We start from the raw sequence: 25,067 nt of genomic DNA, 5'->3' as shown, positions 1-25,067 counted from the left end.
TCTCCTACTCACCTATAGGGAGGAACTAGAGGTGGGGGGCTTGCTGCTGGAGTTGCCTCTGCCTGATATCTTTTAGACCACGTTACACCAGAGGAGATGCTGTGAGGTTTATTTGAATTCATCTCTTATTTACTCGCCCCACCACCCACCATAGCTCTCATTATCATTGTGAGTGTTATTATTATGTCAACATCAGCATGGTACGGCCTTCCCAAAGAGGCTTCGGTCAACAGAGCTCTCGGCGGGACCGAGCCCCTCCGCGAGCTCGTGGTAATTTACCCACATTCGAGCTGTCACTCTGCGCTGGGTTCACGGCTCCCTGCGTTTTCTCTCGTGGCCTCTTTGCCCTTGATGACAGAGAAGATAAGCATGTTACATACCGAGTCACTGAGCTATAACAAAAAAGGGGTTCTGCACAATAAGCCAGATGTAAATAATTGTTGAAAGCAATATAGAGCCTTGCGTCGCAGAGTCCACTTGATGTTTTGCTTGGCTGTGAGCGAGGAGGCTCAGTTTCATTTGGGTCCTGAAATCCCTTTTCAAATGTTTACATCACACTCAATATTATTTAAAGACTGCACAGAGGGAGCCCTGACTATGGAATACCTTACCACCCAAATCATTTTGGTTGGGAGGTAATCTGAGCTTCAAGGTGACTATTTTTAAAAATGCTGATGCTTGCATGCATTTGAATGAGTTGCTTAAAAAGCAGGAAAGAACACGTTTTTAAATAAATACTGTTTTTTATTCTGTTATTGGCTTTTTACAGGTACAAAGCATACAGCATGTTATAGTTTTATCAAAAGTGGAAAATACTGATGTTACATATGTAACAAATGTAAAAAATAAGTCTTCAATCTTACTTTCCCCGAAAGTAAGAACATACATTTCAGCATATGAAAATATCCATAAAAACACAGCTTAAGTAATTTAAGTTAATACAGTACAAAAATGTAGAAACCATACATGTCAAAATAATGGACAAGAACACCAACAACAAATGAGTCCATGATTTCTCATGAATTAAAAAAATGTACACAAGTTCATAGTGTTTTAGTTGGGGTGACGTTTACAGGATCCATACACTATGATCATCATCGTCGTCGCTGCCTGAAAAAATATTGGCTGGTCAGAAAATGCAAATGTGTGATAAAGAACGCTGTCCCTCTCAAAACCTCCACTGCTACTCAACTTAGACCAGAAAAACAGAAGAGGAAAAGTCCTCGTCTGTATTGAAATCCTCAAATGTCTGTAAGGCAGGAGACTTGATTAATCCCCACTCTTGGATCGTTTAGCCAGTCTTCTGTGAGAAAACACACCAGGACAAAGACAGTCAGAGTGAAAAGGGATAATAACATTGGTGGGGTCTACAATACCGTGCGAGCAAACGGGTGTACTTACTTTCACATTGAGAGCTGTATCATGTCAGCTACAGGTGCAGTCAGATCAAACACACATGCTTCCTACTAAGTAAATTAAAAATTGACCCTTAAAAAGACAGATCGGGAGTTTTCTTTTGCTCTACAGCCCATTGGAATTCTCTTCCTGTGAGTGCTAATGTTATCTACCCTCTTATCTCTCAGCTGTGAATGCGACAGAAACTTTTGGAAAGGAGAGGCAATACTGGTAATAAAGAACAGAAATGTTTTATCAAGGTAACATGAATGGAGCTTTGCAGTCACTAAATTGAATTCAGACATGGGTTTCATTTCTCTCTCTCTTTTTTTTTGCACCACTCAATGTCAATACATACGTTGTAATGATGCCTCAGATACATGAATGTACAGTTGTACAGTTGATGTAGGACGTAGAAAAAGACTGGTAAACTAGTCCAAGGTGGCATATGACAAAATGTGTCATGTTTCAGGTGCCATTTTCTGCCTTACTGCATTGAAAGTCGTCTTTTTATTTTTGAATAATGTAAAAAAACAAAAAACAAAACATGAACGTTCTCTCAAAATATACAGACTTCCTTTTTTTAAAAAAAAAACATGGAGAACATCACCATCATATTCTACAGCAACATAATAAATAGTCTCATACATATTGCTCCGCTTCTCCTTCATTTAGAATGGTCACCGAGCCATCCCCGCTGTTCATTTCAATGTCTTTTGCGGCCGCATTCTCAGGAAGCAAAGCTAAGTCCTTGAACACGTCTACATAATGTCCAAAGCCAGGGCCCCAGTTCAACAGATTGTCCCAGTTGAAGCCCCCGGCTTGCTGGCCCAGTTTGTGGGGCAGGGTGTAGTGCTGATCAGTAGGGGGCATTTGGGCAACACCAGGCCCTCCTTCTGCCCTCCGACTTGAGTACCGCCTCTGCTTGAGCCTCCCACCATAGTCCTCGTCGTCAGCATCTGACTCATTGACTTGAGAGAGCTTTGGGACCCGGGAGCTGTAAGACACCGGCTTGTCCCGGTCATACTCCATCTCCGAGCAGGTGAAGGAGTCATGTGAGTCACTTTCTGAAGAGGACTCTGGTGCCGGGATGCCATCAGCAGGGTTGCGGACCCTTGACAGTGGCCTGCGGCAGTCCTCCTCTGAGCTGGAGCGCCCATGGTCAGCACTGCAGATGCTGGGGTTGCGTGGGCGCGGAGTGTTCAGCCGCTCCACCTCCTCGATAGACAGCCCAACAGGAGGCCCCGTCTCTAGGGGGATCTGCTCAATCGGCTGCTTAAGCCGACTGCCTGGCCTGGAGGTGTGGCCATGGCTGGCCATAGTCTGAGGGCTCTTGCTGCGCCTCCCTAGCCGGGTGGCGTAGTTAAACATGGGAGGGGGCTGGCACATGTCATTGTGCAGGTCCAGCGGGCTGCCCTCACGCCGAGCCAGGTTGAGATCTCTGGTTGGAGTGTTTCGGTAAAATGAGGAGGGTTTCGTGAACGGGGCTGGGGAGTGTCTAGAGAGAGGATTGGGAGTGGGACAAGCTGAGTGAGAGTGACTGAGTGGTGTGGATCTCAGGGCTTGGGTATACTGTGGCTGGTAGGTGTAGCTTGTTGCACCAAGGGGTAAAGGGGACTGTCTGGCGAAGCCCAGTGGGCTGTGTCTCTGGATGGAGAACTTGGGTGTGTGGCTGCGGAACTGCTTGTAGTGCTGGATGATGTCTGCATCTGAAGGAGCAATACTGCTGGCATTGTCTATGTCATAGTGTTCAATGTCGGCCTCCTGGCCATTGCAGGGGGCACAGGGAGCACTGGGGATGGTCTCATTGTTGTGGGGAATGTCTGTTTCATCATAAATCAGATAAGGGTTCTCCCTTTCAATGATGTCTGGTTTGGGGTTCCCCTCTGGCTGTTTCCGTACTGTCATATCATCTCCATATGGGGGGATGTTATCTGGGTCATCAAACGCAACATTCTCACTACCCTTCTTCTTTTTCTTCTTCTTCTTTTCCTTGGGTTTCTTCTCCTTGGGTTCCTTTGGCACTTTGGTCTTGTTTCGGCCCTTGCAGTGGTTGCACAAGATCAAGCTGAGAACCACCAAGGCAAGGACAGTGGCACAGCTGCCAACAATAGCAGGTACTGCCCAGATAGGAAGGAGTATCGGCTTTGTCGTGGGGCTGGGGCTGCAGACAAACCCACCATTGTTGGCAGTTTTGCAGACGGCACCCTCAGGGCACTTGACGCCCAGACAGGCCACCAAGGTCTCACAAGTCTTTCCTGTGTAGAATTCGGAGCAGACACAAGTGAAACCCGAGTGGGGTTCTGGCACACAGCTGCCATGGTTTTGGCAGGGATTAGAGGCACAGTCACCGGGCGGGACGCACTGGTATGTGTACCACTGGTTGACACACATCAGTCCATCCCAGCATGGGTTGCTTTCACAAAGGTTGGGGCCTCTGCAGCCAATCTTTACAGAAGGACCGGTTGTAGTTAAGGTGACAAGGCTGTGTTCTCCGGTAAATGGCAGATTCTCCCCATTGTACTTCACATAAGCCAAGCAGCCATCGAAACCTGCAAATGACCAGGAGAGAAAGAGTCATCAGCAGATACCAAGGACATAACAGCAGTCTGAAGAGGAGTCATTTCCGATTACCACCAGCCTGATGGGTTTTCAAAATGTCTGCTGATGCTAGAACGCTTCCTTGTAAATAACAGGAACAGGGAGCTATAATCAGAGCTAAAGGAATTCTGTTTAGGCTGGTAATTGGTTCAAGCTTTGGACAAAAAAACAAGTGAAATCTTCTTGTGGGAAGGAGTTTGTAAAAAAAATATAATATTTTACAACTGGGCCGACTCAACCAGCCAATTTCTGAGAAGAAATATGAAATATTTCTAATAGAGAATCCATCGTCAGAGCCATTATGGCTTCAAGACATACATCTGGGTTGGGTGAATGTCTCTGTGTCTAATTCAATCTTTCGCTCTGTGTATTGCCTAACAGCACTGCCTCACCGATCTAAATAGATTTTTATTGAATTTATCCCAGTGCAGATTAAATCCATTTGTGTCTTTTCATTAGCTCTTGAAAAGTGAGTACACAACAGAGGGAGACTGCTCAGACACACACTGAGGTAAGGGCTGGTTAACAGGCAGTCTGCCACAGACCTGCGTGCTCTGAATATGTTTGTTTTGAAATATGCCCCAGTCCATGTGTAAAAGAGTTCAACAAATCATTCAAATTGCTCATTTTTACCATATTAGTCCATAGTATTAGGTTAGTTTTTCCCTCCCATGAAATTCTAAAATTTACTGTGTTGCATTAACTCCCCCTGGAAACCCTCGCTTTCACCTTTTCCAAACTGTTCTCAACTCGTGCTTGAGGACATCTGATCTGTGATTTAAGTCTAAACTAAGATGAGAGTCCATGGAAATAAGACAAAAACACTAAAAGTCCTCTAAGGTGGATGCTCCAAGACAAAGTCATATTAAATTAATATTCGTTATTTTGTCCCTAAATGATACTCTGATAAAGAAACATTTATTTAAGAATGGTAAATTCATAGCAGGTAAATCTCAGCAGTGTCAAACAGGAACAGATTTCAGGCCAGTTTCACAGAGTCTTGTTGGACAGCCACCAAATATGGTCAGCATTTGAGCAGCAGAGTATTAATTCATCTGTGAAGAAGAAAAAACGTCTGCACTGGATTTATTGGGCTGTGTCACACACATGCACTGTGTGTACAAAAGTACGCAGAGGAGGTTTCTATGTGAAAACACTCCTGAATGTGTAATTTACAGCAGGGTGACTTTGCTTGGTTAAATGCCAGTTTTTGAGAGCTTTGTCATGTGCGTTTGATACATCTGTTCACTTATACTACTCTAAAACTAAATACAGCATATATAGCATCATGTCAAAGATAGACATCTATACTTAATGTATGACACGTTTCAAAAAATACAAAAATCCAGTGTTCTTGTGAAAGTCCTTTACTGCTCCTTAAATAGAAACATGACACATTCCCATCAAATACTGAACATAAGGTGCTGCTACAGTGAAAAATGACATTAAGTGTATTATGTTCACCAAATGTATGATTTCTTTGTGTCTTGTTCCCTTCATACTTAACACAAACACAATAAATACAGCATTGGACCGTACCTGCTCCGGTTTTCTGCTGAGCAGATCCAGATGGGATCCCTCCCAGTGAAAAGGTCAAAACACCAAGACCCCCGAAGTCCTGTGTAGCATGCTGGATGACCCTGGCGTAGCTGCTGTCCACCTGGATCACAGTGGTTGAGCCATTCTTGACCAAGTTCAATGTGTGCCACTGGCCGTCGGACAGCACTGCATCCCCAACGGTCCGCTCCACCTTCCCCCCAATGCCTGCGTCTGAGATGTAGTGGATGTTGCCGTTTCTCAGCTAAGGGAAGAAACAGACATGAAGGTTGAGTGCAACATATACTGCGGTCATGTTAGCAGCTCTGTGAGGCTTTAAGCTAAATGCTGACATGAGCAATTCCTAATTTCATCAATAACTGCTGTTTTCTGGTGAGAGAGTTAAAATGCTGTCAATGCCAGATTGAAGTCAGCATCTCCAACAACCAATGGGTGAAAGTTTTCTCTTGCTCTCAACAAAACTGCTGTCACGCTGAGTTCAGAATCTGCTGCTGGGGTCAGAGCTCCAAAACAAAAAATGCTGTTCGACGCTCATAAATCTTTCTCCCAGAAGGACACGCAGTTAATCATGTTCTCACGACTTGTGTGCGCTGCTAATGTTATTCATCCAGACAAAGATCAGAAGCTAGCTAAGTCTCAAACATAAAAGAAGAATTTCCACAACACAACAAATTCAGGGAAAACATGCTCATTCAAACGCCCACTGGAGGAGACCCCTTCGAGAAAACAAAGAACAGAGTGCGTCTTTGAAGGAAATTAATCAAGCTCACTTTGGCATGGACAACAAATTTGCAGCTAACACTGTGAATGGTAATCTCATATGTGTACTCCCCACTTTTATGGAAAAGTAATCCCCTTCTCCTCCCTTTCAAAGAACCTCAAAATCAGCAATGATAAGTAGTTTCCGGAAGAACTGATTTAAAATGGGAAAAGCGGAAAGTCCCTCAAGCCAAAGAATACTGAACCTGGAAAACCAATCAGGAAGTTTATCTATTAAACAGCTTGTTTTTTATATCTCAGTATATAACCCTCTCAACATATGTACATATCCACTATGTATTCCCCTGCTACTCTCCTTTTTTAGGTTTCACTGCACTTATAATACATCTCTAGACTGTTCAAGAAGCTGTGCTGGTGATTTGATGAGCACCAGAAGCTGCTCGGAGCCAGAACACAGAACCTTAAGAGATACTAAAAAAGTAGGAAGGGGTTGGTGATGGTGGTGGTGCGGGAAGGGTCTAAAAGGAAAATTGAAGGGGATGAATGAGCACTCAGGCCTCTTATGGCAGCTGCCCAAGCTCAGCCAGAGGGAGGGGGTGCTAAACAGGATGAGAGGAGAAAACAGAGAAACTGGACTAAAGGGAGGTGGGAGAGACAGATCCATGTAGTTTATAGTAGGAGAGAGTGTGTGGGGTGTAGACTGGTGGTGAAACAAATCAGAAGACTGTGTGAGAGTGTACAGATACATGTGTCAACTACATCTTACACACTGTACATAAAACATTCAGCACTGGCATCCTGGACGGATGACCCCAGAACTACATTTTAATAATATGTGTGTTAGTGAGATAAATTATCAGTGATCAATTATTAAAGCATCAGAACATGCACATGTTCGTTTCTTCAACTGTTTCACAGGACTTTCTCAAACTCTTTCCAGCACCTTTAATAACTACAGGGGTTCTTTTTCTGGCACAAGCTACTGTAAGAGCATGTGTAAGCCTTTTCTTATACAGTAATATCCTCTGTTTAATAGATGTTTTTAATATGTCTAGGAAGGAACACTTCTTTGAACTGCTGGCGATGATAATTTGTGTGCTGATAATGAAAACTCCAGACATCCTCCCTTAAACACTGTGAAACTAAAACTTGAGATGCTGTGATTTATTATTTAACAGTAGTGTGGATTTACTAACAATGCATCAGGGAAGTATTTTTAAGTTTATGAGTCACAAAGTACATGTGACCCATTGTACTACATTTTACACCGGCTGATATTTAATTTACATAACCTTCACTTCCTGTCTCTCACCTTTACAGTAGTGTAGTTGCTGCTCTCCTGCACATGCAGCAGAGTGCCACTCTTGCTGCGTGTCCTGAACTTGACCTCCAAGCTGCTGGGACGAGCGGGGTCAGAGGTCATGCCCTGCAGGAGCTGTCTAAGCAGGAGGTCACGTTTAGGGCCCTGCTTCAGGGAGTAATCCAGACGGCTGGTACCATCCAGGGACAGGGCGGTGTCTGCTGTCATGTCTGCGGAAGTTGGAAAAAGAAAATCCTGAATCCAGTCTGACTTCTCAGAAGTTTCATGGGTGATGAAAACACTTTATTTCCGCAGACAGTCAAGACCAAATGATTTTCCTAATCTGACTTATCGACAAATTTGTCTGTACATTCTCCCCAGTGATTACACATCCTCCTGTAACTGAAAGCTGGAAGTAGCACCAAAAGATCTAGGGCGTAAAGGTTGTTTTCCAAGCCTCTCTGGAGCTTCTCAACATTTAGAAATACCGAAGATTATGCACAAGACGATGAGAAAAGCGTGCTCCATTCGTACAAGAAAAGGGCTTTGGTCCAGTTTCATGCCACCAAGCAAACCACTGCATTTCCTACAAAATGAATTCTGATTGAAAATGAGTGTGTGGATAGTAATGGAAGAACCCTCTTTTGTCTGTAATGATCCTGATTGTTTCCAGTAATAAAAAGAAGTTCTCCAAGTCAATATGGCAACTTACACAGTAGCATCTGATATTTTCTATGAGCCAAAAGGTTTCTTCTGTTTAAGTGCTCTGATATTGAATCTGAGTATTTATATATTTAAATGCACAAAAGCTTTGAAATGAAGCTCAGAATGCAGCACTGTGGCCTATATTAAGCTGCATGGTGCAGTGTGATGACTCATAAGGGAAGAGTCATAAATAATCATGATAGAATATTCCTTAGTAAGTGCAACCTCAGCAGATGTGAGACACATCAAAGGCAAATACTTACATTTCTCACAGAATCTGCCAGTGAAGCCATCCACACACTGGCACTGCTGCCAAGACCAGCGGTCCAAACAGGTGCCCCCATGTCTGCAGGGGTTGGTGGTGCAGGCTCCTTCCAGTCTCGGACATCTACAGACAGAACGATACACAAACTGACAATCAGACAACCAGTTTGACAAGTCAGCAACCGGGGGGTCTACAGAAAAAGAAACTCCAAAAAAGGGGATAGATGAGCTGTAGTCCTTCTCCATGTGCAGCAATACAAAACCCCCCATAAAGAGCCCCAGAGAATTAGCATATTAAAAGATCCGTCCTCGTTTCACTATTCAGCAGCAAGAAAGAAAAAGAAATCTCCAGAATTCTGCAACTGGTTTCCCTCGTCAAAAATCTGCCATTTCTATTAAAAAAACATCTTTTTAAAAACTCTTCAGAGGGTTCGAGAGTGTGAACAGATGTCCCACAGTGAGAGTCGAAGAGGTTAGAGAAAACAGACAGATGGGAGGAAGAGGGAGAAGATTTCAGAGAGGGTGAAAGCGGGAGTGTAAAGAGGGGGGTGACAGTCGGGTTGTGCAGACCTGTCAAGGATGCCACGTGATGCCAGAGCCTGACTGGGCTCCAGCGGGCGGCCGTTGACGGCGAACTCCATGATGCAGCCGACAAAGTCGTGGGTGGCAACTTGACCACGCCGATGAAGAACAGGTTCTATTGACCTGACGCCTCCCACTGAGAGCCTGTTGGGCTGCACGTCCAGGATCCTGCACACACACACACACACACAGAGGCACACAAAGACTTAATTGCATGGACACACACTTACACAGAATGGCACCGCAGGTCAGAGAGATTTACAATAACCTTAAAAAATAAATCTTCTGATCACCTTGGTGGATCTCCTGCATCTGTCAAATCGATTTCCAGAGTTCGGAGTTGTCTGACCATCAGGCAGCAATCATTCAAAAATGTAGGTTTGCAACATAATACAAGTTGGATATTTACAACACAGCTCTTCACTTTGACTGAGAGTCATTTTAGAGTCATCAGCGAACTAATGAAACAAACATCAGAGATAATAGTCTTTGGATCAGCGTTCTGGCCTCTTCCAGCTCTGCTTTAAAAAAGATCTGACAGCTAATAAATGAAGGTTTAAACTTAGGTTATTGTGTTACAGATACTTGAGTTTTGACCTTCAGTTTTTCCTTCTGAGTTCTATGTTAGCTAACCTGGCTTTAAATAAGCTTTGGCATGATGCTAAAAGTCAACGCTGAGAATTATTAACATCTGACTAAGAAACCTGACGTCAGACTGAAGCCCAGTGTTGTCTTTTGGCAACACCAGTGACTGGCTCATAAGATGAAGAAGATGAAGAGTTGCCAGATGGTTAATGGGTCCGGAAAGAAGAAAAAAAAAAAAATCGGATTACTTATATCAGATCATACTTTAATCTTTACTTTATTCGTGTGAATTATTAAATCATTTTACCTCTTAACACTTCATAAGTAGAGGAGGAAAGAAAGCACAGTTTGGTCGAACCTGTCAAACCCAGCAGACATGCAGCGAGTGGTGACAGGTCGCTAGGAGACTTCGCTTTGTTTTAAGAGCGACTGAAAGCCAAAAGAGTTCAATATTCTGGTCTCCATTCGCTGATGAGAGACGCTGTATTCTGTGTTTAATTAAACCTCCAAGCTGTTGATTATGTAGTGTTGATTCACTGCAGAAAAGTTCAGAGTGCAGTGCAACAGCTGTAAAATATTAGGCAAATATGTTCGCAGCAGGTACACAGAAATTGGTTCTGTATTATTCTCTATTATTTTGCCAGACATGGAAAACTTCATTATTCATTGAGTTTTCCAGGACTTGGAACTAAAACTGTCAACAGTATTTTATTATGTGTGTCTCCACCACAGAAACTTTCCCCAGGGACCAGGAACAGTTGGAGGAATTCAGTTGCCCTGAGTGAATCATCAGGGGAACCTGGATCCAAATTAAAACTACAGTAGGTAACTTTTTTGGAATATTCTTTGAGTAGCGATATGCTCCATAACTTTTTTTGGCAAGGTTTTGTCAACGCCTACCTTGATACAGACTCACACGCCAATTCCGTGCTAAAGGTTTTCTAACCAGTCGGAGATGATCAAACCTCCTTCGCCAGATGTAGACGTGAAAAGGTGCCTTGTTCGGATCCACTGAGATGCCACATTTTGACCATGGGTTTTACTGAAGCAATAATCGATAGAACTACAACAACGTTCAAGCTTTTTTTTTAACAAATGATGTGAAAGGCGACTGCTTCTGCTTTTGTCAGCGGACAAATTAGCTTATTCTTCCTAGACTCTGCTGTGGAAACACAAATCACAATGTGCTGGAAGAATTTTTACTCCTGGGAAATTTCGGGACATTTGTTCCTGGGAAATTAATGATCCTGGAACCTTCGGTGGAAAAGCATCTAATGTATACAGTTGGATCAGAGACAGAACAGCTGTGTGCTGCATGCGTGCTCTTACCAGTCGGTGTGCACCGCCACATTGCTCACAGCACAGTAGCCTGGTTCCTGGTCGTCACCACACAGGTCCACAGTCAGGGAGGCAGCCTACGTCATGAGAGGAACACAGAGACATGTCACATGAGTAACATCTGTACAGTTTCATTTCTACAAAAACCAAAGTGTGAAACTAAATTTTGTTGTCAAACATGCTCAAAATATTGAATTATTCCTTTAAAGCTTGAAGTGAAGAAGGCAATGCCTGTGTTAAACCACAAACAGTGAAAGCGACAACGCAGTTTGTTGGAACCGACATCATCTACGTACATGACATATGTTCTTTTTAATTTCCACAGGCACAAGAAAAAAAACACATCTTGTTTGCAACACGGATCCCTGCCTAAATAGAACTTTATTGTGTGCACATCCTAAAGCCCACAAGTGCGTGTCAGACTAAATATCTTCTCATGCACCGCAGCATTAACTCTGACTCCAGGATTCTGGTTCCACCCATTCATTTCTCAGTGAGTATTTGTATAACTATGTCCTCCTATTCAACAGTGACTGTGAGATTTGTCTACCACAAGGCATGTAGGCCAATTATTTTTCATCAATCCATCACAGCAGTTGATGGGAGAGTGGCATAGAAGTACATCGCACCAAACATTTCCTATTTCCTGTTAATGGCACTAAAGCTTTTGCCCAGATGTGGCTTATTCTTCTCTTCCCTCTCTGCTCTCTGAGAACGAACCAACTAATAGGAAGAAAAGAAATGGGCTGGTGAGGAAACTGTCCAGAAAAGTGTGTGAAAGTGTTGAAAAACCAGGGCAATCATGCTCCACCTCTCCTGGATCTTAAGTAAACACGGACCGCACTTGCCCAGATTGCTGACACAAATCATCGACCCCCACCCGACACACACACACACACACACACACTGTGAAGACACACACATGCCTTCTCTCCAGTGCACTTGAGTCACTCTGGAGTCAGATACATGGACACGTAAACAGCACAAACGGTGACAACAGTGAAGAGAGGAACAACGCAGCTAATTTGTCTCTCGTATGTTCGTGACTTTCTCTGAAGCCCCATAAAGAACGTCAGAACCAGATGAACGTTTTATTAATGCCGTCTCCTGTGATTAAAGGCAGCACAATCAGTCCTTACATCCAGTGCACGTACTGCGAAGCATCTCACACTGTGGTCGAGGAAATTAAGACCGAATGTAACAGGAAAAGATGAGGAGTGTGTTTTTGTGTTTGTGTAAAAACACCACTGGAGATCGTTGATGTCCCCGTGACTAATACAGTGGAGGGACCACAGCACTGCTCTCTGTTGTGGTGCACGCACTGAGTAACCGCTGTTGTTTTCTACTTGCTTTAAGGACAAATAATTCAGCTAATCAAAAGCTTGATGATTAGCTGCTGTTGCTAATCAACTACAGCCAGGTCCAAAACCTCAATCACACAAGATTTAACTGTGCTCCAGCCTGGATGTTCCTAGCTGTGATCAGTTACTGTCACATGGTCACACTAATTTTTATTAATGTCTCATTTCACCAAAATTGTATTTATTATTCTCCTGCACGTGAAACTAATTTAAGCCAACTTGTTTGGGTCTTCTCTGTCTCTTTACAGTTTCCCATGAGCTGCTTTACATCTGTCAAACTGTCAGACCGTTACTTTGGACTTCTTGTTTCCTAATTTCTTGACATTGTCCAATTCAACTACTTCTGATTTCTGACACTGAGACTTTTTATTTGCCTTTCACATCTTTTTGTGAATAAAGCTTGGCTTAAAATGGAGCAGGAGACGCAGCCATATCTACTAATGTGGGGACAATGATTATGGCAATGACCAGATCTCATTTACTGGCAAATTTATGAGAAGCTGGAGCTGATTGAATCTGAATGAGATTCATACAAATAGAATTTATAGAAATGAATAGAGGGCCAATGTCAAAGGTACTTAGAATAACCCAGGGATCTAGCCGTAACAGGTTTACTAACTACTGTCCACCAAAAATGAAAAATACTGAAAAATACTAAACAAACAGTGAATCGACTCTTAAAGAGGCAAACGCTGTGTTATTAAAATGAGAAATGGCATTTTGAAATGTGCTTTGGCTCAATATAAAGCTAGAACTACAGTTCATAACTGTAATTGTTTATTATATGATCATATATTCAACCCATTTTTTCTTGCTATATGTTGGCAAACAGAACATGAATTGGACCCAAACTGTTGTCCTGCGAAACTCATTGGATTAAGACAAATGGTGCTACATTCATTGTATTTCACAATTGAACTGATTGAGGTGGTGATGATGATAATTGCAAGTGTAACAGTATCTGTGAACTTTCTGCTCGCTCTGATTATTTGGATCCTTGATGATGAAGCAGTGCATAACCATGCCTGTGGTTTCCGTCTGCTTTTGACATTGGCTCAGAATTCAGGCACAGGAACTAAGAGCAGACCTCGGGCCTGACCACCGAAATGACCCACAGCACCTTTTGCAAACATACTGATCAGGTTCATTTTACACTGCCTGACAAAGTTGGCACTTCAGGCATGACACTCGCACATTTTGCTCTCATTCTTCAAAAGCCCTAACAAGGTCACCTCCACATCATTTTCACAGGGCACTATACTCAGACAGTTCTCAATGTGTGCTGTATTCCTTTCCATCTTGTCACGTCAGTCTGCACCATCTCAAACCTGACAATTTAACGATTTTACCAGCTTCCTATGAAACTCCCTGTGCACGGTGGGAAATGACAGATTTGAAGTCCAGCAGGAGAGTTACATTATAGAAGGTTTGACAGGGCCTGGTTGGACTTTTTCCCTTTTTCCTTTGCCACTGCATTGCTGGCAGCGAGAAGCCTCTCATTCAGAGCACAGTAGAATTTCAACCTAGAGGTCCATTTTGGATCCTTGTATTGTAAATCTCAACGTGCAATAAAATATAATTAGAAACCATGAAAACCATAAGCTTAGCTACCAGTGGTTTGGGGGGAGTTTAATTATCATCTGATGGTGCAAAAAAGAATATGAGGCCAAATTTGGATGAAACTTTCTGCTGTAAAGGTCTAGAATATAAATGCTGTTTTATGTGCTGCACACGTCCATACCATGTGGTATTTTCAGATATTCTATAATGTTTCAGCTACAAGACCCAGAACAGCAATTGTGCCACTAAATGAAAAATGTTTCAGGAATGCAGGAATAACTATTCAACATGTGAGTTATCCTGATGATAAAAATAGATGTTCTTACCATCCCAGCTCTCCTGGCAATGACTGTGTGGAACTGCCCATCAGAAACTTTAATCATGGTCATCAGTTTATATGTTCCACTTCCCAAGTTGAAGGAAAAGCGCATCCGTCCCTCGAAGATCTCCAGGGCCAAGAACTCCGCCTTGTCTCCAGTCTGGTTATCGTGGTTGTACATAAGCAGTGCGTTGCTCTTCAGAGTAGCGAACTTGATATATATGTAGTTATTGTTGGGATCCAGTGGCGGAAACTCCATGTAGGAGAGCTCCTCAAAGCCATAGCTGTTGAGCTCACAGTGTTTGCCGAAAACCCCTTCAGGACACACACAGAGCAAAAGAGAGATGAGAGATAAAGCCAATGAATGACGTAAGGTGCAGCTGTGATAAAAATATCAAGCAATATTTTAAACTCTGTATTTAATAGTAACAAAAATGGAGACACAAAATGCAATGACAGTGTTCACATTTGTTTAAGAAATCATGGATTAAGAATGGAATAACTTTTTCTTTTGGGATATTGCACATCTCAAATTGTCCATCTTGCTTTTCGATTTACTTACTAACCCTAACTTTCCTACTATTACTTACCAAATGGACAACGACAGTAATACCCATCCACTCGGTTCTGACAGGACCCGCCATTAAAACACGGGTTACAGTCACAGTGATTGATGATGGAATCGCACGTTTTGCCTGGGTTCACAGAACAACACAAATTAAAATGGATGGGGTGGCAGACAACACAGGAAAACCCACAGGGGAACACAGTTCACTTTCCCCACAGGCCAAGTCATGCAGGCCTTTCATCACCTCACAGCTGAGAAATGCACTGCAAAAAAAGAAACCCGCTTAACCTATTGTTGTTCAAACAACCATGAATTATATAAATGGAAAGTGTATTTTCACCTGTTTTAGTGTAGTTTTAGTTATTTTTAAAATTTCGGATTTCTCTGGATCATTTGTCAAGCAATGACATCATTCAATCCAAAACAACATCTTGAAATTTTCATAGGGGGGGGAAAAAAAAGTGATCTCACACAACTGGCAGATTCTTCTTTCTAAGAATAATTAGATTTAAACTGAATGGAAAATCTAATTATGTTTGGAAAAGGTGATTTTTTTTTGCAGTGCAGAAAAGACAGACAGTTGCAGTGTACATATGTAAGAGAAGATGGTGAAGTGTTGACATTATGATAAGGAGTGTGACACTGATAATAAAAATAATACACTGAAACAAGACATCAAATGATTCAGACATGATACAATACAAAAAGACTGACAATAAGCTTCTGCAAATATGTTAAAGGCTGTAAATCCTGAGACAATTTTCTTAATGGAGACAGATTCTGCTGCCAGAAACGCGGCAGAGAAAACAGGAAGTTAAGAGTTCACTCTAAGGGCATGCAAACTACTGTAAGTCAAAAGGTGCATTTCTTCAGGAGGGTCATTAATCTTGATGAAACCTAAAGATCTGTGGTCATTTTTTATCGTCATAATAAAAAGGGACAGTAATGACTTGACTTGAGGCAAATTGCCTGCAATGGCCTGCTTTGAAAATATCTTTCAGATGCTGAAGTCAGCGGCTGGACATCATACAGGGTATAAATGACTTTTCTGAGTAATTCCACTTAAAATCCACTCCCCTTTTATCATGGGTAATAATGTAGTGCATTCATTACATTTGCAAACTAAAAGGCTTGATTGGATCTTTTATAAAGCTACTCATTTGTCTTACAACTCAAAACAGAACCAAATGAGAAATCCTTGATTAAGAAATCCCTCTGTATACAACTGGATTAGAAATGTGCGTGTGTGTGGTCATAGCTGTATGCGCATTAAGGCACATGATGAAATATGATCCTGGTGAACTGTGTGTGGAGTCTATGCTCAGGTCCTGACTGGGGTCAGCTTCGCATCATCCTTTTTATTAAAGCAAACATGGCAGACTGATATGATCATAGCTGTTACCCCACAACTAGTAATCCAAAAACCAAACTATTTTTGGCAGCAATGCTTGTATGCTATGGCTACAACACCTCGTGGAAACATTCAGAAGCAAATATTTTTCTTGGACAAGTGTGTGTATGCATGTTCCCACATTTTTTTTGAGTTTAACATGACTGTCTGTGTGACTTCTGTGTGAGTAGTACCTGCAAAGCCAGATTTGCAGAGGCAGTTAAAGCCACCAGGGAAGTTCTGGCACAGTGCCCCATTCTTGCAGGGATTGGAAAGGCATTCATTGATATCCCTCTCACAGGCCATCCCGGTGAAACCTTCAGGACAGGTGCAGGAGAAGCCCCCCACCAGATTGTGGCAGGTGCCACCATTGTGGCAGGGCGATGGCTGGCACTCGTCAATGTCTGTCTCACACAGAGCTCCTGTATATCCTGGCCTGCAGCTGCAGGCGTAGGGCTGTAGAGGGTGGTTGGAAACAAGGATCACGGGGACACTTTCTTCTGTTTTCATATCAGGCCCGACACTCAGTCGCCTCTTGCAGCTGCCTCCATTCTGGCACGGGTTATGCGTGCATGGATCATGGTCCACTGCATCTATTTGCACTCCACTCTGTCTATATAAAATGTCCTTGATACTTTGGAAGAATGTGGCCACGCCGCTTGGGTTGACATATTGTCCGTGGCCCCGTTTCACAGCTGCCATCAGGAAAGTCTGATTGTTGAGGTCAAATGCTCCATAGAGCAACACCCCCGTTCCGAGCCCTGCGAGCTGAGAGTTGGCAATTCTTAGGAAACTGAGGTAGTGGTTGGTAAGGAAATCTTTGACTCCTTGAGAGTTGAGTCGGATGAGAATACTGTTATCCACTGTGGCATTTGTGAAACCCATGAAGAGAACTCTAGCTGTATTGCTGACTGGACCATGGACACCATCGCTGCTACGGATGGTTAGTTCAAATGTTCCATCTGTTGAGCGGGATTTAGAGTTGAGGTTGCAAGTTCCAGGTGGGATACTAAATAGACCGGAGGATGGAGGAATTAGAGAGCAGTGGAACCTGTCCTCAATGTCTGGATCTTGAGGTTTGACATCTCCCAAAGAACCTCCAGGAAACATGTTCCCAAAGTAGTGGACAAAGACTTCCATGGACCTTGGCTCTGATGGGTTGTCATTCTGATCATTTATTTTGACATGGATTGTTCCTGTGGAGGACATTTGAGGCACTCCAGAGTCTTTAATCACAACAGAGAGGTAGAAGTCACTAATCTGTTCTCTGTCAATCTCCCGACTAGTGGTTAACACTCCAGCTGGACTAAGACTGAAGTAGCTGTTGGCAGAGCCAGAACTAAGAAGGCTGAATAAGAAAGGGCCTTGGTTGGGTGGCAGATCTGGGTCAGAGGCTGTTAGAGTTGTAACTGCAGTGCCAGCTCTCTGATTCTCCATTACCTCAGCATAAGCAGTTGTCAAAGTTGGACCATTATCATTGATATCTTCCAGATTCACAATCACGGTGGTGCTTCCGGTTGCAGGAGGAGAGCCAGTATCCACAGCAAGAACAGTTAGAGTATAAACAGGAGTTGTTTCTCTATCGAGCTCTGCAGCCACAGACACTTGGCCAGTTTTTGGATTGATAGTGAAAATATTTTTGTCAAACTCGGGAGCAATGGAGTAAGAAAATCTGCTCCAGCTCGGCACAGAGTCGGAGTCCTCAGCACTCACAAAGGTAACGAGACCACCTGCTGCGAGACCTTCGCTAACCTGCACATCATACAGTTCTTGGGTAAAAACAGGAGGATCGTTGGCATCTAGAATTGTAATGTTCACAAACACTTCGTCAATATCTGCCCCCCGGATGCTTCCTGCATTTTTGGCCAACACCTTGAGTGAAATCTTTTCTTCTTTCTCACGGTCTAGATTACCTGTGACATAAATCTGGCCAGTTTTCTTGTTGATGCCAAAGCCCTTGTCTCTGCTCTTCCCGAAAATGAGGTAGTAAACCACTCCATCATCTCCTTGGTCTCGATCACTGGCGAACACTTCCCCGACCACTGTGCCTTTTGGAGCAGCTTCAGAGATTTCAAAGTAGTACTGTTTGGAGACAAAGCGGGGTACGTATTCATTGGCTCCCTTCAGCTGAATGTTGACATTGGCGAAACTGCAGCGCTCCTCGTCTGGGACATTGAAAGCCTTCACTGTTAAATGGTAGACCTGCTTAGCCTCATAATCCAAGAAGCCCTGGGTGGTGATGGTGCCCGTGTTTGGGTCAATAACAAAGAGATCACTGTCTGACGACTGTATCACATAAGCCATGACAGCATTAGCTCCAGAATCTCTGTCTATGGCATTCATTTTAACCACAGTGGTGCCACTTGGAACGTTCTCCTGTACAACAGGGAAGTACTCCTCAGGATCAAACACGGGAGGGTTGTCGTTCACATCAGTCACATGTATTGTGACAGACACGTAGCTTGTTTTTGCAATCCAACCACCATCAGTGGCTGAAACTCTAAGCTCATGTTGTTGCTTCTCTTCAAAGTCCAGAGGATGAGCTAGGGATAACACTCCGGTTTTACTATTGAGTGCAAACAGACCCTTGTCATTACCTGAAGTAATATTATATGTGATAAGGCCATTCATATCTTTATCTTTGTCTCTGGCAGACAGGGTCCTTATTGCTGTTCCTACAGCAAGGCTTTCAGGTACAGTAGCTGAGATTTGGCTTTGTGAGAACTCGGGTGTATGGTGGTTTTCCTCTGTGACGGCTATTCGCACTAATGTTCGAGCGGACAAAGGAGGATTTCCTCTGTCGCTTGCTGTGACATCAATGTGGAACATTTTATTCATGTCAGATGTGAGAGAGGAGGCAACAGTAATCCATCCACTTGTTTTATCTAATTTAAATTTATTGGAGCTGTTTCCACCTGTTATTAAGTACTCAACCTCAGAATTAAGGCCAAAGTCTTTTTTGTCATGAGCTACTACCCTAATAAGTTTAGTGCCAACCTTCACACTTTTAGTGACAGGCGTAAAGTAGCTGGGTGAATCAAACTCTGGAGGATTATCATTGCTATCTACTATATTTACTATTACTGTCGTCTCACTCATCAAAGGCTTGACTGCACGGTCAGAGGCTGTCACAATGAAGCTGTGGCGATTTATATTTATACTGCTAGCACCTGTTGAGTTCTGATATTTTAACTGCTGCTTCACAAAGATCTCCCCAGAGCTGGCATTAATTCTGAAATACTCTGACTGTGAACGAATGAAATAAAAGATTTTTCCATTGAAACCCTCGTCAGGATCTGTGGCAGACACCTGTGTGACCAGTGAACCCACCTCAGTGAGCTCAGGGTAGTCCAGATAGTAAGAAGGACGGCTAAATCTGGGGGCGTTATCATTAATATCTGTAATAAATATGGTCACATCTGTGCTTACTGTCCAACCAGAGTCATGTGCAGACACTTTCACTATGTAATGATCAGTGTCTTCTCTGTTCAGTGGCCTACTAATTGTTATGTCTCCTGTGTTTGGATTAATATTGAATGGAAGGCTGGTATCTGTAATTGAATATCGGCTAACGGCATTTGAACCAGCATCCTCATCTGTGGTGGTGACTCTGGTGACAGTGTAGCCCACTGGGGCGTTTTCAGCCACTGTGGCACTAAATATCTTTGAAAATCTCGGGGCGTTATCATTTACGTCCAGTACACTGATCAGTACTTTAACTGCTGTGCTTTTCTGTGGTGACCCCCGGTCAGTGGCTTTGATTTTCAAAGCGTACTGAGCCACCTTCTCCCTGTCCAGTGGTCTGGTGGTTCGTATTTCACCAGTTGCTCGATTAATGCTAAAACTGTTCTCCTTGTTGCCATCGATGAAAGCATATTCCAGCTGTCCGTTAGGTCCACTGTCTAGATCCACAGCAGAGACCATCAGCACCCGCTGAGGCGAAAGATTCTCCAGTATATCAGCATGGAAGGGATCCTTGTCAAACACTGGGCGATTGTCATTCACATCGAGCACAGTTATTTCCACTTTTTCATAGGAAGAATAAGGCGGGAAGCCCTGATCTCTGGCCTCAATCCAGAGAACATACTTTTGAATGTGTTCATAGTCCAGAGGGTGTCTGATTGAGAGTTCACCTGATAACTGGTCAATGTGAAAGGCATTATCAAGGTTGCCACTGGCAATGTAAAATGACAGAGGTCCGCTTCTCATTGAAGACCCAGTCACAGTTGTGACGATGTGGTTCGTCGGCTGGCTCTCAGGGAACGTGAACGTGTGCTCCTTCAGCTTGATGACAGGGAAGTTTCCTCCAGTAACAAAGCGGACAGTCACAGTGGTCATATCTGTTTTGGGGTTAGCTCCACCGTCTTTTACTCGAACGGTAAGAGTTACTTCTGAGCTTCCAGTTAGTTTCTCATTGGCAGTGATGGCACCTCTGACAGGGTCGATCTTGAATTTCTCAGAGTTGCGCCCCATTAGGGAATAATGCAGCTGAGCGTTGGACCCCGAGTCCTCATCAGTGACAGTGACAGCAAAGACCAAGGACCCTGAGGGTGCAAATGGAAATAAATTAATTTTACCACATTTAGAAAAAAAGAGCACAAATAGTGATTAGCCTTTAATAGTAAAAAAGAATTTATTTAAATTTGTTTTAAACTAAGGTAAAAGGTATTTTAAAGTAAAAAAAAAAACTAAAAAAAATCAAAAGCAGCACTGAAACTTGTCTGGGATTACCCTCCTGTCCAAGAACACAGGAGGTGAATTATGAGAACAGATGCCAATGAGCACTTTTCAGTACTTAAGACATTGACTCACCTGCTCCAGTAGAGGCAGGGATGTGGGTAACGTAGGGGTGGTGGTGGAAGCGCGGAGGGTTATCGTTGATGTCGGCCACCGTCACAGACACGGTGGCAGAGCTTGACAAGCCCTCGGGCTGCCCTCCATCTGTTGCCACAACCAGCAGCTGGTAATTGGCTCTGTCTTCTCGGTCCAGCAGGGAGCTGGTGATAATCTGTCCTGTAGCTGGGTTGATGGAGAACTGCCCGTGTCCTCCGGTCAGGCTGTAGCTGTGGGAAAGAAAAGGAAAGATATCTTTCAGTTAAAGGACTGTGGCTGGGTCAGATTATTAAGTGTATTTATGTTGGATTCATGTCGAAACAGGTTATTAAAAGTAATTTCTGAATCTTTATTGATACGTTTTTTGTTCACTTTTGATTTCTTTTTATTCTTATGTTAAGTCACCATATATCAAATCTCTCCTCAGTCTTTGCCAATGGAGTCAATTAGAAATCATCTATAGTTTACTATAAAGTGTTTATTGAAAAACACAATAGTTATTTTCTGAACCTGCATATTATTTTTTTTTGTAGTTTTTGTATTCCAAAAGAGCACATTTAAAGATTGAAATAACACACACGTCACTTTTTTTGTCCTGAAAACTCCTCACTGCTTATCAGTGGCTATGGAGCAAATTTATTTTCTGCTTCATGAACACATCACACATTACAGTGTGCTGATTGTATTATTATAGCTGTTTCTAATGTAAATGCTGAGTGTCTGGTGTTACAGAAACAGTTTCCTTATAGTGTTTGGTGCACTGCCAGCGACTAAAGGGTCTTGATGAGTACTGCTGCAGTCTGATCTATAGAGGGCACTGTTTCTAACATCACAAATGCAGATTTAATAAAAAAAAAAAGCTGAAATATGTTCAGTAATGGTCACAATATTGCACCAGCATGACATTAAATCAGTGAGTTAACTCACTTAGCATCAAGCTTCATATTCTATCAAATGCACCCACTGTTTTCTGCTTCACTGCCTACACAGACTCCCCCTGTGGTTCAGGCTGCCTTGAAAACACAAAGCCTTTATTTTATTTATCTTATTCAGTATAATTTATCTTATTTGGTTGCAAACATAAAAAAACACAAACTCTAAAAAGAAGTCATAAATAAACAAAAAGATAAAGTATATTCATATGTAACATCACAAAACCTAAAACTCATCAGGACCGAGCGACACAGTCTTTGGCTTTCAAACAAATATCATGTTTCACTCTGTATCTCATGAGTCTCCAGCAGGACCCAGACATAAATGTAAACTGACACATACATGTACACACCAGTGCATATTTTCAAAAGGCTTCTTGAGAAAGCATCCCCCTCCAGTGATGCGATGACAAATTACAGAATGACGTGTGAAAGCAAAGTGGATGTGAAGCTTGTTTGGACATCACTGATAACATAAACTGTCCACAGATGCTTATGATGTCAACACAGTCCAGAGACCAGAATCCACAGTCCAGGTTTCAGACTTACATTTAATAAGCAGTGAGAATCAGAACTAATATCTGAAGGTAAGCAGTTCTGGTCTCCTTTAAGGGCCCCCTGGAACCCCTGTTGGGCACAACTCGTACTGTCATAGACAATTAACATCCTCATTACCGTGTTTTGGGAAACTGGAGCGCGCTGCGGTACCCCCCAGTGTGTACCCAGTGGGGTACTGAGAAGAGAGGAGGGGTCGGACTTGAGTCAGCGTCCGACTTGAGAGAGACCGACCAGAAGCTCCTACAAGCTCCCCCGTGGAGGGGGCTGCGAGTGTGAAAAAGCTGCCGTCCAGCTTGAGAATAGCAGCCTAAACAATGACTTTAGGTGTTGATTAAAACTCTACACTCTCTGCCTAGATTCCTGTCATCAATTGCAGCATCGGCCTGGAATTTCACAAAGCTGGTGATGAGGTAAAACGTTTCACTGAGGCCAAAACCTGGCCCTGTATGGCCTGAAAGGATATTTTCACACCAGGGAATCAAAGCAAACTAAACGTGACCTGATTACTCACGGTAGTTATTGAAACTGTACAGAATGACATAAATCTCTTCTTCATTGGTAAAAACACACACAAAAGATTTGATTCCTGCGTCAATCTGTCATTGTAAAGGAAATTTTCAAATAAACTTTCAGTGCAAATTTTCTACTGTTTCCTACAGAGTTTCCTGGAAAAACGTCTGAGGTCATTTTTGCAACTCGTTACTGATGTATGGGTTTTTTCCATCCTCTTTTTCTGTATCTGGTTCTTCCGTCTACATCTTGTCATTAAAGGTGGAGGCACTAATGACATCTAAAAAGAAAATCTCAATGCTTTTGTTTTTTGAAATTTAATTTAAAAACACAAACATTTTTGTTCGTAGTTAATTCAGTTTGAGGCCACATTATAAAACTAATGACTGAAATAACTGGATCAAAGTCAGGCCTGTTTTTTTTATATTATTAGAGAGTAGAAAAGGACTAAATATTACATGTAAACAGGATGAGGTGCGTCAGAGCCTCAGGTGGTTAAAGGCTCATTACTTGCTTACTGATCATTACTTGCTGTCTGAGATCCCCTGGGAACATTTCTTGCATGTCAGTCTCTGTCTCTCTCTCTAAAATGTGTTTAGCATAACAAATACTAAAAATACATATGCAGGCAGATCAAAAGAAAGAGACAACAAACAGGAAATTCCTGGAAATCTAACTCCAGAGTGTTTTCCAGAGAATTTTGACTGTTTTGTTTTGTATTTGTGAGGCGAGAACGGAGTTCCTTAAAAACATATAAACGATAAAAAAAAAAATAAGAACCTTATAACACCATTAACGCCCACGTCTGCATCGGAGCTGTTGACCAACAACACATCTGTCCCCGTCGGGGCGTCCTCCATAATGGTGGTGTGGAAGGTGGAGGAAGTAAAAACAGGCACGTTGTCGTTCACGTCGTCTACAAGAACTGTTACTGTCCCCGTTCCACTCAGAGATGGAGAACCTGGAGATGGAAGAAAAATAACAGTAAGTGACAAAAGCAGTTGACACCAAAAAGAAATTAGGAAACGGCCTGAGTGAAATTGCGTTGAGTGGTCAGGAGAGAAACAATTTATTCCAATTTCCATTCACATGACAGACCTGAACATGGAGAATTTACCAACTGGTAGGATTACAAAGTCCTTTTTGTTCAATAGGAAGCTGGTGAAGAGTGTCATTTAGACTCCTATTTTGACATTAGACAAATGCTAACTTATTGGACATGACTTGTCATTTACAGGGAGATCCACACCACACAGCTCATACTCCTGTGAGGGCTCAGTCACTTGCATTTAATTCAAGTAAATGTCTCTCGCCACCGGTTTGGGTTTCAGTTGGCTGCACTGCCACATCAACACACATCAGCGCAGAACACATCAAAAGGACTCAATGTTTCAGAAACCAAATCTTTCAGGCGTCCTTCCTGGGGTCTTGGACACTCATAGATTTAATCTCCTCAGCGAGGTATCTATTTTAAGGTGCACGGCACTGTGGAATCTGAGTGAGGAGAAGTGCTATTTTCAGCAAAAATCTAACGTTTTTCTCCCAGAGTGGGTGACGGAGCGGGGCTCACTGGGCCCTGGGGGATGGATTTAAATCAATAGCAGATGAAAACGAGCTGCAATGCAGAAAAACCTGAAGAGAAAAAGAAAGAGATTCAGACATCTGTCTTCCTTGAGCTGCCCTTTAGAATTTTTTAAATGGTATGCTGAACTGCTTGATCTTCATTCCAAACATCAACACAAATTCAGTCTTGTTGCCGAAAGTCACAATATGGGATTTGGGGATTTCTTTAAAGGCTTGCGAGTGTTTCGAGCTGTTAATAATTTGCATATGTTTACATTGTTTATAAGGACAGAAAGCATCAGAGGATTGAGAAAAGCTGAGATCTGCGAACTGTATGAGCCACTTTTCCCACCTCTCACATGTAGCTGCTCCCTCCTGCAGCTCTCTTCAGGAATCTATGTGAATGTGCCAACCATAAAACACAAA

The 25,067-nt window shown here is 42.8% G+C and overlaps 1 protein-coding gene across 2 annotated transcripts in view; it reads right to left on the bottom strand.

The window, feature by feature from the left end:
- Positions 1 to 745: 745 nt before the first annotated feature.
- The window catches only part of LOC113160284 (protocadherin Fat 4), a 91,941-nt gene continuing 67,619 nt past the window's right edge, over positions 746 to 25,067 (bottom strand). The window contains exons 7-18 of one of the 2 annotated variants that reach the window (XR_003298683.1): positions 23,859 to 24,039; positions 21,058 to 21,308; positions 16,440 to 20,789; positions 14,878 to 14,982; positions 14,295 to 14,602; positions 11,039 to 11,124; positions 9,113 to 9,292; positions 8,542 to 8,666; positions 7,586 to 7,803; positions 5,536 to 5,797; positions 1,402 to 3,947; positions 746 to 1,303 (exon numbers count right to left, since the gene is read on the bottom strand). Coding sequence is in view for 1 of the 2 variants with exons in the window: in XM_026357471.1 (XP_026213256.1) it covers positions 2,038 to 3,947; positions 5,536 to 5,797; positions 7,586 to 7,803; positions 8,542 to 8,666; positions 9,113 to 9,292; positions 11,039 to 11,124; positions 14,295 to 14,602; positions 14,878 to 14,982; positions 16,440 to 20,789; positions 21,058 to 21,308; positions 23,859 to 24,039 (7,976 nt within the window). In the remaining variant the exon portion in view is untranslated. Of the gene's footprint in view, positions 3,948 to 5,535; positions 5,798 to 7,585; positions 7,804 to 8,541; positions 8,667 to 9,112; positions 9,293 to 11,038; positions 11,125 to 14,294; positions 14,603 to 14,877; positions 14,983 to 16,439; positions 20,790 to 21,057; positions 21,309 to 23,858; positions 24,040 to 25,067 lie in introns of both variants that reach the window. The other variant, XM_026357471.1, reaches the window with a different exon arrangement.

Source organism: Anabas testudineus, chromosome 10 (genome assembly GCF_900324465.2).
Source record: "Anabas testudineus chromosome 10, fAnaTes1.2, whole genome shotgun sequence".
Lineage (NCBI taxonomy): Eukaryota > Metazoa > Chordata > Actinopteri > Anabantiformes > Anabantidae > Anabas > Anabas testudineus.
Note: the sequence above shows the minus strand (reverse complement) of the source record. Positions and strands in the feature narration are given on the sequence as shown.